At 33.7% G+C, this 13,612-nt stretch overlaps 1 protein-coding gene across 16 annotated transcripts in view; it reads left to right on the forward strand.

The window, feature by feature from the left end:
- USP47 (ubiquitin specific peptidase 47) overlaps positions 1-13,612 on the forward strand; it is a 55,557-nt gene that overhangs the window by 23,159 nt on the left and 18,786 nt on the right. For 10 of the 16 annotated variants that reach the window (XM_026705624.2, XM_087921127.1, XM_026705605.2 and 7 more), the window contains 4 exons: positions 9,945-10,040; positions 10,136-10,288; positions 10,829-10,996; positions 12,726-12,857. In XM_026705624.2, the coding sequence (XP_026561409.1) occupies positions 9,945-10,040; positions 10,136-10,288; positions 10,829-10,996; positions 12,726-12,857 (549 nt within the window). The remainder of the gene's footprint in view (positions 1-9,944; positions 10,041-10,135; positions 10,289-10,828; positions 10,997-12,725; positions 12,858-13,612) is intronic. The other 6 variants (XM_087921123.1, XM_026705614.2, XM_087921128.1 and 3 more) reach the window with 1 other exon arrangement.

Raw genomic sequence — 13,612 nt, forward strand, 5'->3', positions numbered from 1 at the left:
GTGCATGTTTGGGAAAAGAAAAAGCAGTCAAGTTAACATGTGAAATCTTAACATTACAGATGCAATAAAACAACACATGTTCTGCCTTTCTTACAGAAAAACATACTTTTGAAACATAATATGGGCTTTAGGTGAATTAATTCTGAAACTTGGTAAATATTACAGCAAATAGGAAAGGAATTCATATTGCTGTAATATTTACCAATAGTTTCAAAATAATTCCAATAATTAATGAAATAAATAATTAATTACAATTCCCAAATAGGAAAGGAATTCCTATTTGGAATTCCAGATAGGCTTTTGGTAGGATTGGGGAAGGAGAACTTTAAGCTGACAGTATTAAGATGCTTCCAGAATATTCCCTAAAGTTCCAATAAACTATTGTGCATGCAGTTTGATACCAACTTCTGCGGTACTTGTATCTCTGACTGGATCCATATTGCCAAATCAGTAATTGAGCCTCCAGCCTCTCATATAAGCAGTTTTGCTTTATTTAGGATGCTTAGAGTAGGATAAGCATTGATCATCTGTTTATAAGGGTTGATTACATTGACTAATGTGAGACAGGAAGGATTACTCTGAATTGAAAATAGATATGCTGATCAGTTTTCCTAACTCCCTTCCCATCATGGCACTATGCAAGCAACAAAGGATGGATTTTTTAAAAAATATCATGGTTCTCTGAATCAACCCTGATTCCTGTCGAAAACTTAGCCACATTCATACAGTTTTCTGTCAATATTTTCAGAAGTTTGCCATTCCATTTTCCCTAGATCTGGGAAAGAGTGATTGGCCCAATCACTTTATTATTAGCTGGCAATTATTAGCTGGCTTTGTCTCCAAGAGAGCTGGCATGCTTTGCTATCTGCTTTTCTGAATTGTATTTTTTTTTAATGATATTCCTAAATTGATGCTTTTTACAGTGTATAGCTTAAAATTTATTTGATTTTGTTTTACCAATAGCATGTGTATGGTTCCAGTTTCAAAACAAGGTTTTATAGACAACTTTAAAAACAAGTGAATTATTATTTAAAATATTACACTGATTTCAGTGATGTAGCCTATTGAACAAATAAACCCAGAATTTCTTTGGTTGTCTGGTCTTCCAGTTGCTTTTTTTTTAAACAAACAAACCAAGAATGTATATTTTATAATCTCAGTTAAGATACAAGATAGATATATAGATACCTAATAATGTGTTCTAGTAGGTTTGTGTTGCCCAGATTTTCCCCCAATAATTTCAATCCAAGCAAATTTAGTATTTTCTTGCCCAATTAGGCTTCTGCTGCTAACTCACTTTTGCTCATCTTTAATATTTAGAGAGAGTTAAAGGTATTTTAAAATAAAATTACTGTTTTAAAAAGATTGTTAGGCCTAGCCAAAAAATGATGTAAAACAATCCAGCCATAGTTCAGTTCTTTATTTGCACATGCCATTTAGACAGAATCTTGTCAGGCTAAACCTAAACTATTCTACCCTAATAGATATACCCTGGGAGATTCACATAGGCACATTCCATGCCAGACCACCAAGAGATAGCGAACTTGTAACTAGACAGGAAGTTGAAAAAATATCCTTGAAGAAGACAAAGGAAATCATTTTTGTACTGTTGCCAAGAAAATGACACCGACATGATAACACCAGAAGCCAGGGTCACCTTGAAATAATCTACTAACTAATCAGTTGCTAGATAGCAAGTGGAGTATGATAATCTTTTTGATTTTAAATGAACAGTTTGTAGAAACCTTTATGCTTTATTAAGTTTGATATGCTATGCAACTTAGCAGAATAGCAGATAGTACATTTTTATGTATATAATATCACTATAAAATGTTCCTTATAAATAGAATATGTAGGGCCTTCATATTCTGATCAGTTTCTTGTTTTTAAATGGAAAATACTCTTGAATAATGGGAGCTAGTTGGATAAAATGCTGTGTCAGTGTTGTCTTTCTATTGGTAAAATATTAAGGGCTGCTACCTTGACAAAGAAGCAGTTTGTATATAAATAACATAGAGTCCCGTCCCGTCCCCCCCCCACACACACAATATTCTAACTAAGGGGAAATCGCCTGATATCAAATACCTTTCAGATAGTCCTTGATTTATGACCATTTGAAGTTTTTGTGATGATAAATGAAAGGCCTTCAAGTAGGTCCCTGAAGTTATGGCCACTGCAGCACTCTGCAGGAGATCAAAATTTGGGCACTTGGCAGTTACAGTCATGGGGCCATCTATTTTCTCCCCACCTTTTGGTTGCTTAAAGTCTGCTGCCCTGGTCAGCCTTCACCATCTTCTCGCTGCCTCTACTGACCATAATGTCTGACTTGGCCCTTTGTAAGGCAGCTGCTGACTGCACAAGGTTGTGCATGGCTATTTTCTCATAAGACCTGGGAAGATAGCCTCATGTGGTCAACAGTTGCATCACGAAGAGCCAGGCTGGCCATACCTTGTCAGAATCAGGAGCAAGAAGATGGCTAAGATCAGCTTGGGCTTTTCTACTTGTTGCCCCACAAGATAGGGAGAGGGTAGACAAAGGAACAGAGATGGGAGAGATAGGCAGGTGGCAGGATTTGAAGAGGAGGCACTTAACCAAGGCTCAGGACTGGGAAGAACCAAGACCAAAATAACTTCGATTGGGGTGGGTACTCACTTAATGACCCACAATTCTCAGTTAATGATGGCAGCCAGGAATAGTGGGATTTCTGTTACTAAGCAGCACATGACATCGCACTTTATGACAGCATTGCTTAGCGACAGAAATGCCACTCCCAATTGGGGTTATGAGTTGAGCAGTACCTGTATTATTTCTGTTCAGTTCTTGTTTAGTTCGGACAGTATTGTCTGTTTTCCTTACGATTATCCAAACATGAGACTCAGTATTATGTGCTGACTTACCTACTGTATTAATAATCTATTCATCTGATCCTCTAATTAGAAAAATATTTTAGTTATAGTTTTCAGTATTTGGGAACTATGGAGGATACTTTCTTTTGGAGAAAAGTCACCTGTTTCTAAATGGAATTCTCTGAAGGTGGTATCCTCCATTGATCCTCCATTAAAAAGGGTAAATAAGAATTTGACTCAGAATGGAATAATCATAATGGGATCAATACATGCGCTAATAGGGCTTGTGGAAGGGAATATAAAGCTCTTTTGATCTTGCTAGTGTGTTTCTGAGGGGACTTGCCACAGACATCACAATCCAAACTAGAGAATCTATGGAGGATACTACCTTGAAAGAATTCTAGTTAGAGGTAAGTGCTTCTCTATTTTTTTTTAAATATAAAGAATGTTACTAATCTTTGTTGCCCCTACCCAAAAGTCAATCTGGTCATTGTTTCTGATTGTCACCACAAATATTCACAATTTCTAGTAGTAGTTTAAAGGAAATTTTTTATAATGAATTTCATTTAGATATATTTAGTTATTTCCAGCTGACTCTTCAAAATAGTTCTTGAGGTTTTTTTTAACTATGATGCCCCAGGGCCCATGTACTCATAAAATGGAATATTTTGATACTTGTTTTTAAGACTGCTGACAAGATAATTAAAAAAAACCTAGACTCAAGGCTCTTTGCAGACTTTGAATTGCTGCTTTGTAGTTAAAAAAATGTAAACAATGATATAAACCACAAAACTCATCCTTGGTCCCCCTGAGATCATTAGAAACCACACTTGAATTATTTTGGAGTTTTGCCCAAAATTCCAAATGTGATGTCCGAAAATATATTCTGGTATATGAAATGCCAATGAAAACAGCTCAAGAAAGAACCTATATTACCATGATTTTTCTTTTAGTTCTAGGTTGTTTGAAAATGGTTCAACAAAGTTGAATCGGGGGTAGGAATTAAACCCCACACAGATGCAAGCTCAAACCTCATGTTTTCCCCATGACAGACTGCAAATTGCATTAAACATGAGGAATTGCAAAATAATATACACTAAGCCATCTTTAATGAGCTAGAACCCTTGTAAAAATATATCCAGCAGTCATCCAGCAACTCATCGTTAGTTTTGCCTTGAATACCTTAGCTGCAGAAGAAACACAGTAGACCTTTTATATTTTAAAATAGTAGCTCTGCTGCATTAAATATTCTTACCTACATATTTAACTTGAATATTTTATCCTTGAACTTGAAAAAATAATCTTCTAGATGTTTATAAAGTTAACTTGCTCTAGGTTGCTTTAATCTTAAATGTACATTTAATCTTAAATGTAGGATTGAAATACATTTATTTGTCATTTGCATTTAAATGTCATCTTAGAAAAGATAGGACCCTTTATTTAATATTTAATAATATTTAATTATTCTAATCAATAGGAGTTTAAAGTGCTCTTTTTAGATCAGTAGAAGCCATAAAAAGTCAGCTTCATAGAAGAGTATAATTTAGAAGAGTAAAAGTCCACACAAGTCCTTTAATCATGTTGATAATATTCAGGTTAAACCAAAGTACAAACCAAGGTATATCATCATTTTAGTACTTCTTGTTTTCATGTTACATAAAATAATCAGCCCAAATGGTAAGAATTAATCAGCTTCAGAATAAGCAACAGGAGTTATTGATCTATGATACAATAAGGTTAGCCTTGTATACAAATTTAATCTGACAGATACTAAACAATCTAATCGCTTGCCTAAAAAATTATCTAGAACAAAGGTTACAAAAAACTTTCCAGTTTTGGAAATATATTTGTGTAAATAATTTAAAATGTTATAGTCCTTGACTTATGACCACAATTGGCACCTGAACATTTTTCACTAAGCAATGCTGTTGTTAAAACAATTGTGCTCAACTTTACAACTTTTTTTGCTGTGGTTTCTAAGAGAACTACGTGATTGTGAAGTAAATCTGGCTTCCCCCATTGACTTTGCTTGTTGAAAACCCTCTCTGAGGATCACAAATGATGATCATGTGACTTTGGGAAACTGCAACTGTCGTAAAAAAATATGTCAGTTGCCAAGCACCTGAATTTTGATCACATGATTGCAAGGATGCTGTGGAGGTTGTAAGTGGAAGAATTAGTTGTAACTCACTTTTTGCAGCACCATCATAATTTTGAACAGTCTGGTTCTAAGTCAAGAACTATTTGTAATTGCCCTAAGAACACATTGTTAAGCATATTTAGATCTAATCGAAAAGGAGACCTACTAGACTTTCAAAGTGCCATTTTGAATATCAGAAAAATGGTAGAACTAAGATGAAATTACAAATAGCCAGAAGTAGTAAATCTTATCTAACAAGGTAAGATTTATAACAGTGTTAAGCCAAAATTTCTAAACTTTAGCTTGTTGAACGCATGATGATTGCTTTCTTCACAATGCTTGCTTTATACTTTAACGATATAGCTGTTTAAAAACATTTCAAAAGGATGTTCAGAAAGACCTGTCCTGAAAGTTTTAAAATCCTCCAAAGCCACTTTACTTTTCTGTCATCTCAGCTATTTTATCTACATGCATGAGGGAATGGGGGGAGGGGGGGAGAGAAAATTTTTTTTTTGAAGCAGCAATAGCTGTCGTGAGTATAAAGGAGGGCAGAGGGATGATCAGATAATTGACATTGATCAGATAAATAAGACATAAGTCTGGGCCAAGACTGTGGAGATAAAAGAGGGAGGAAGAGAAGCACATTCAGACTTGTAAGGTTCTCTAACTATAGTATAACTATCCTAAGAGCGATAGGCTTAGGTCTTCATGGTGTCTGTTTCTTACTATGCTCTAGGGCTGACACACACTGACTTTTCAGAGAATACAGATACTATAACAATTAAAAAAAAAACTCCTTGTTTCTATCACAACAATTTCTAAGATGATCTGTTGCATTACAACAGTTTGTGTAAATTTTATTATAAGACAGTAAAGACTGTGTTAATGTTGCATTTTGCTCTTGTAATTAAATCATTATCGGTGTTAGTTGAATACTGTTTCACATTAAATTTTTTTTGTGGGGGGATCTTCTCTACCAATACGTCTGCCACTAATTCCACTGATTTTCCAATGGGACTAATTTCAATTAATATGATCTGCAGGTGAGAACAATACAGCAAGTTGGATCTGACTGGTTGCGCTTGATTTGAGTATATAAATACTTGATCCTGACTGTATATTTATAGAGATAATTTCATGGACTATTAAGAATATAAAACTAAAAGAATTAAACTATATATTTTGTAATTATAAAATTACAAAGCTTCTAGAAATAAAAAAATACCAGAATGAAAAGATTATTCAGAACTATGTAAATATGTTTTTAAATGTGATCTGTAAAAAGATTAAAATACTTGGTTTAATTTTCTCCTTGGTAAGCAATAAAGCCATTAAAATGCATTACCATTCATGGATTTTTATCTAGTTTTAGAATATCTTTAGGAGCATCACTTCTTTTTTTCTATATATAATATAGCACAGTATGGTTCCTTGTTGACTTGCACATCACACAGAGCTTACATAAATTTCACATGCCTATTTTTTCAGTCATTCACGTCATTTACTTAATTAAAAATATATAGGTTTTGTTTTGTTTATCTCAATATTTCTAGAAAAAAATAGAAAATGTTATGGTATGCATAACTTCAGAATTGTAATTAGCACATTTCCTCTAAAACGTGAATGTAGAATTTTCAATAGCAACCTCTTTTGATAAAAAAATTATTTTGCAAAAAAGTTTTTTTTTCCCATTCCATGGTTTTTAGATAAAAGTATGCATTTCCTAGATTTTTTTTTTTTTTAAAGAGCAATCATAGCAAATTATAGCAGCATGTTACTTTTTTCTTCAGCCTCATGACCACCATCCCACCTCTGCTCCACCATTGGAGTTAGGAGCTTTTTAAAAATATATCTTCTGTTTCAGCAGTGACAGAATTCTTACCCATGTGATAAAGCGAGGGCTGTAAATGTTTTGTTTTGTTTGTTCTTAGTGCTTCTCTGAGCTCTCAGAAATGGAGGGAAAAGGGGTGAATTGGAGGCTTTTTGAAGACCTTTCCCTATCCTTGATCTCCTCCCAAAGTGGGATCCATCAAACAACATGCTTTAGATAGTAGTCTTATAAGCTGTGCACCAGTCATTTTGCAATTGGTGAGTCTTCTGCCCAGCTAAGCCCCCTTTTATTTATTTAGACTCCAGAGAACAACTGTTGATGAGAGAAATTGAGTCACAGGATTTTATTTTATTTTTTAAAATAACATTTGCCTTGAAATTTACACAGTGATAACAGGCTATTGTTGTGTCTGTTTTAACCTTTGTGGGCAAAGGTTCTTATGTAGGTTGTGAACCTGGTTTCCTCTCAACTTTCACATTTATCTGGTGAAGTGTCTTAATAGTTTTGAATATCTGAGTTTGATTTAGACCAACACTAAATTTTCTTCACCATATTCATTAGTATCTTTGATATAACTGATTGCTATTCGAATTTATTTTCATTATTAAAAAGATTTGTTATGAAAAAATGGGTTATTGAATTGAAATCTAGATGGACATTTTGTTAAGTGCTTTTTGCAAAATATTCAAAATATTCCAGTCACTTTTAAGCTTTGCAAACTAGTAAATTACATATTTAAAGGATTTTTCAAATATTTTAATATCCTTTAAGCATCCGTTTTTCAGGCATTTTTACTGATAAAATGATTTTAAAAAATACAAAAATGCTTTTAAAAAGCCATGAATCTTCCAAACATATATTTTATAAACCTGATAAGGATAAGCAATATTGGCCTAATACCAAAAGGAATACTTTGGTGTAAAAAGGTAAGCTTTTCTATAGAGAAGCTTCTGGAAATTCATTTTTTCTCTCTTTCTCTCTCTTTCTCTCTCTCTCTCTTTCTCTCTCTCTCTCTCTCTCTCTCTCACACACACACACACACACACACACACACACACACACACACACACACACATTCTTTGGTACTCCCTGAGCAGTGCTAAAAAGGAGTGAGGTTTGCTATCTATCTATATACCCTTGACTTCTCAATGTTGGTCGGGGTGTTATTTTCTCCTTGATTAGACTGTTGTTTACTGCTTGTTTGGTATTAATCCTGGTGTTAATTCCTGTTTATCTGGGGTTTGATTGCTGACAAGGAGGTGTTATCTTTTTGTTTCCTTTTTAGCTTTTGCCTCCCTTGAATGGTATGCATCACTTGTTTATCTTGTTTATCTCTATGTGCTTATTCATAGCTGATTTGTCTGAATACCAGGCTTCCCAGAATTCCCTAGTGTTTTTGGATTTAGCTTTGTCTAGGATGCTCAACTGCAACTATGCTTAAATTGGCCATGTGTTGTGATTTCATCATGATGTCTGATTGCTAGTGTTCCTGGATGTACCCTGCTAGTCTTCTACCTGTCTGTCCAACATAATGGCACTCTTTTGATTTACTTAAAATGTTTTGGAGGGCTTTAGTTGGCTCCCATGTTACGATGCAGTGTGGTTGTAAATAGTCTATAAATAGTCTGTTGGTTGTTTCGGAGTTGTTTTTGATGTTTGGCAATGTTAATTCTTTTTATAGCTTGCATTGACTGTGTTGTTGTGGTTTGAGTGGTCACGTTCTACTTGATAAAGTTTCATGGGTGTCCATTTTCTTGAAAGATGTTGCATAGGCACTCTTTTTCCTTTTCTAGTGTTCTAGGTTGCTACAGTGCATTTGTGCTTGTCCCACAGCTCCTCTTGTGGAAGGTTGGGTTGTTACTTTGGTATTTGAGCACTTTGATAGTGTGGATGATTTTTTTGATAGATTTCTGTTTCTAATCTGACGTTATATCCTCTGCTGATAAGGATATCCAAGAAAAGTAGTTATTGTTTTCTTCTTCCCTTGTGAGTTTTATTTCTTTTAAGATTCTGTTGATGGTTTCATGTGTCTCTTCATTCTTTTTTATTATGAAAAAGCAATGTATAGTACATACTGGATTGATATTTTTGTTGGAAATACTATAGTTTCTAGATGCTGAAGTTTCTATTATGGGTCCTGTGAGTGGTAATTCTATTGGTGTTTTTCTCATTTGTTGTCTATGCTTGTCCATAAAATTGAAAATAGGTGGTGAAACAGAGGTTGATGAAGTCCAATGATCCTGGCTATTTCACACTTAATGTATTTGCTTAGGTTGGGTGTGTTGTGTAGTGCTGCTGCCATGGATTTTTATCACTAGTTCTGTGTCTGTGGATGTAAAATGTTCTGTGACATCAACCTGAAACCATAATCTTGACTTGTTCTGTATTAGCCCTTTGATTTTCTGAAGATAGTATAATGGGGAGTTGATAGAATATTTCTTTCCCTGCCTCATCACAGATAGTAGGGATGTTCTAAAGGTGACATTAGGAGAAAATGACATGCTAAACAGACCTCTACATGTAGCTGAGTTTCAGGCCAAGTAGGGTTTTATAGAAAAGTACTAAGACCTTGAATTGAATTTAGTAAAGCATAAGAAATGAGTCAAGTTCTTTTGGTAAGAGCAAGTCATATTTTATAGGGAAATAAGTTGTACTTAATGAAACTTGTACAGAGAAGTGCATTCAGAACTTAAAGGTTAAGTTTTCAGATTAATGTGTAAATATTTTCTAGAGCAGATAAAATTTTAGTAATTAAAAATTACTAAATATCATAAAGAACTTGTTCCCATTAAAATAAGCCAGCTTTAAATCAAGTGGCTGAGTATATGGAACTGATGGATAGATTACTGCCTATGCCACTGCGATTTAATGTGATGTGCAAGATAACATATTTTGCTTTCAATCATTTATATTACAATATCTAAACATCGGAACCATCAATTATTTAATAAATAATATTTTATGGATCACGATTTGGCTGCTTACTGAAGGGAAAATATAAAATAACTTGATACTTGTTAGATACTTTTTTTCACTGGCTTGTGTTATAAAATTCAAGAATCTTTGATGTCAAGTGATTGAATATTGCATAGTGTGTAAAGCTGGTCTTTTAAACATTTCTGATTAGGAGGAAGCTTTACATGCTTTTATTCAGCCTGAGATCCTTGATGGTGCCAATCAATATTTCTGTGAACGATGCAAGAAGAAATGTGATGCAAGAAAGGTAAACACATTTTAACCTAAATAATAAGGTGGGTGTATTAACATATATGAAATGCAATTAATCATTGACAATTGGTTTCCCTTTGTATCTTGCAGGGTTTGCGATTCTTGCATTTTCCTTATTTGCTGACCTTGCAGTTAAAAAGATTTGATTTTGATTATACCACTATGCATAGGATAAAACTTAATGACCGTATGACATTTCCTGAAGAGCTAGATATGGGCTCATTCATTGATATTGAAGATGAGGTAATAATCAGTATTTACTTGGATTATGTTTTAAGAAATACCTTAATTGTTTCTAAATTACAAAGTTATTTCATATCAGATTAATTTGGAATTTATTCATAGAATAGGATCAACTGTTGTGGTATTGCCTTTTCTTTCCCCTTTCAAACTTCTTAAATGTAAAACCTAGACCTTGTTTGTGACTGCTACGCATACAGACAGACACACATGCAATAGTGCAAGGTACCAAGCAATAAGGAGAAAACGCAGGCCTTTATATTTCCTGAAGTGGTGTGTATTCTTGCTGTGTATTTGTAAAATATGCTCATCTCTAAGTATTAGTGTGTAGTAAGAGAGAACATATGAATCCATTCATAGATGAACTAAATAAGTCTGTAGCATACTTTTACAAAGGAATTTAATTATCATATTGTGTACAGATATGCAGTGTTGACTCTGCGTTACAATTTCAGTTATTTTGTGAGATAATTTTGTCTTTAATTAGATAATTATTGTGTATAAATCCTTGTTTATAAGCTAATACTTATGACTTGTTTTAAGAAGTCTCCTCAAACAGAGAGCTGCACTGATAGTGGAGCAGAGAATGAAGGCAGTTGTCACAGTGATCAGATGAGTAATGACTTTTCTAATGACGATGGCATTGATGAAGGAATATGTCTTGAAAACAATAGTGCTGCTGAAAGAATTTCAAAAGTTGTCAGTGAAAAGGTACCTTATATAATTTTATGCTATTTCAATATGCCTTTTAAAGGTAACATTATTGCATTGTTACATTGTTAAGATTATTACTGTGTATTGTACAAAGTAACACAAAATATTGTTTGCCTTACCGAAACTTGTCAGTAAATTGATAGTGCAACCTTAACTGATTTTTCCAGTTAATTGCAAAATAATCTGAGGGGAGGCTATTAAAGCTAAAACAACAACCCCATGGCCACATACAAGTAATTCTCGACTTACAACAGTTCATTTAGTGACCATTCAAAGTTACAACAGCACAGTTTTTTCCTGAAAGCCACCACTCTGCTAAACAAATAATTCCCTCAACCCTGTTCAACTATTACAGAGTCTGCACTACTATTACTGTTAATCTTGTCATCACTCCCCTCCCCTCCCACTTGTGACTGTATGACTGTAACTTTGTCGTTTGTATACTTATTATTTATATTGACTGTTTCCTAGTATGATTTGATTGCTTATTTTTACCCTATGACTATCATTAAGTGTCGTACCTTATGATTTTCAACTCTTGACAAATGTATTTTTTCTTTTATGTTTATTGCGAGTATTTACACCAAGACAAATTCCTTGTGTGTCCAATCACAGTTAGCCAATAAAGTATTCTATCTTATCTATTTTTCACACTTATGACTGTTACAACTTCCCTATGGTCACATAATCAAAATTCAAATGCTTGGCAATTGGTTCATATTTATGACGGTTGCAGTGTCCCAGAGTCATGTGATCATCTTTTGCGACCTGACAAACAAAGTCAATGGGGAAGCCAAATTCACATCACAACCGCGTTATTAATCAAATGCAAGTATTCACTTAACAACTCTGGCAAGAAAAGTCATTAAATGGGGCAAACTCACTTAAGAAATGTGTCATTTAGCAATATAAATTTTGGGCTCAATTGTGGTTGTGACTCAAGAACTACCTGTAGTAGAGATATCTTTATGTAATTGTCTGTCTGTCTATCTGTCCTACAAACAACTAGATATCTTACAAGAGACATTTACCAGTACCATAATGAGAACATGAATTACATGATTTTAAAATAATGAATGTCAATAGCTATTCTCATCGGTAGGGAAATTTTCTAATATAGCAGCAGTTATTTTGCCTAATTGCAGGAAAAGGAAAATAGTGTCAGCTGACAATTCCCAGCAAGGGAAAAAACAAGCGTAATATGGAACGTTGGTTTTCATAGCCATATCCAACTTGCTGAAATACATTCTGTGGCCAATTGCTATTGGTGATAGTACCATAGCAAGATGCTGCTTAACATACGAAAGAGATGGCAAGAAATAAAAATGAACAGATATTATTGGAAGTAATAATATAAATAATAAATGAGCAGGAAATATTAGAATTAGAGTGATTTGTGGGGATAATTTAATATTTAATTTATATAAAAGTTGTTACTTACATATTCTTATAAATGTTCAGATTTGTTCTGTTTGTTTTGCTTCTTGTTGGGAGCTAGTTATTTCACAAAATGTGAATGCAGTGAATATGTTCTAATATAAATAGGACAAGGAACAAGATATCCTTTTAAATGTTAGTATTAACATTTGCGGGTTTAGGTACAAAACAAAAGGTATGAGATATGAAGAGTATGAAAAATACTTAGTAAGAATTAAAAAAAATATTAATTTGAATGATACAAATATTTTCTGACCAATCTGTATTTCCTATTTTCTCTATTGTACAGAATTCATTACTATATGAATTATTTTCTGTTATGGTTCATTCGGGAAGTGCAGCTGGCGGTCACTATTATGCATGCATAAAATCCTTTAGTGATGATCAGTGGTACAGTTTCAATGATCAACATGTTAGCAAGGTAAGTAATTATAGTGATCCCAACAAGGATCTTGAATGCTTGTAATGAAATAAAACAGCATATAGATTTAAATCTAAGCTGCAAGCAGATTTTAAAAATTGCATCAACATGTCCAACGTAGGCCAGGTCAGGAAACAGATTTCTTGATAATGGCTGAAAATCAGCTTTTATTGAAATAGGCTCTAATAACAGATTCTTGAAAACCTAACTCGATTTTCCTTTTCCTCTCTCTTATACTCCAGGGAGCTTAAAGTCAGTTTGTATTTCTTCCTAATGTTTTCTTTATTTTTTTATTTTTTTTTGGGGGGGGGGGAGGTAAAGACATATTTTTGTAACAGTCACTGCATAGTTTTCCAGGCTCATCTCTCTGATTTAGCATGGCTAAAGGAAGGGAGAAAAAAATAAGCAGGCAGATTGAGAACAAAACATGTTAATTAACTGTTGAAGGAAAGGAAGGGGGAAATGGAATATTCTTCAGAGAGGAAACTTTGCTGATTGGTATATATTATAATGGTTGCACATATAATGTCTTGCTTATTTTATATAAAGCTTCCACTTTGTCCTAACCTACATAGTATATTACTGTTTTATTTAATAACTATACATACTTCTAAAGGACTCCATATTACTCTTCTATCACTCAGGAAATGGAAGAAGGTAATGCTGCTGTAATGCAGAGGGCATGACTTTAAATTAAATAATAAAACTTAATACTCTTTAAAGGTCAAATTCATATAAAGAATTTCATGAGATTT

The sequence above is a fragment of the Pseudonaja textilis genome, chromosome 1 (genome assembly GCF_049901715.1).
Source record: "Pseudonaja textilis isolate UNSWEBS1 chromosome 1, rPseTex1.2, whole genome shotgun sequence".
NCBI lineage: Eukaryota > Metazoa > Chordata > Lepidosauria > Squamata > Elapidae > Pseudonaja > Pseudonaja textilis.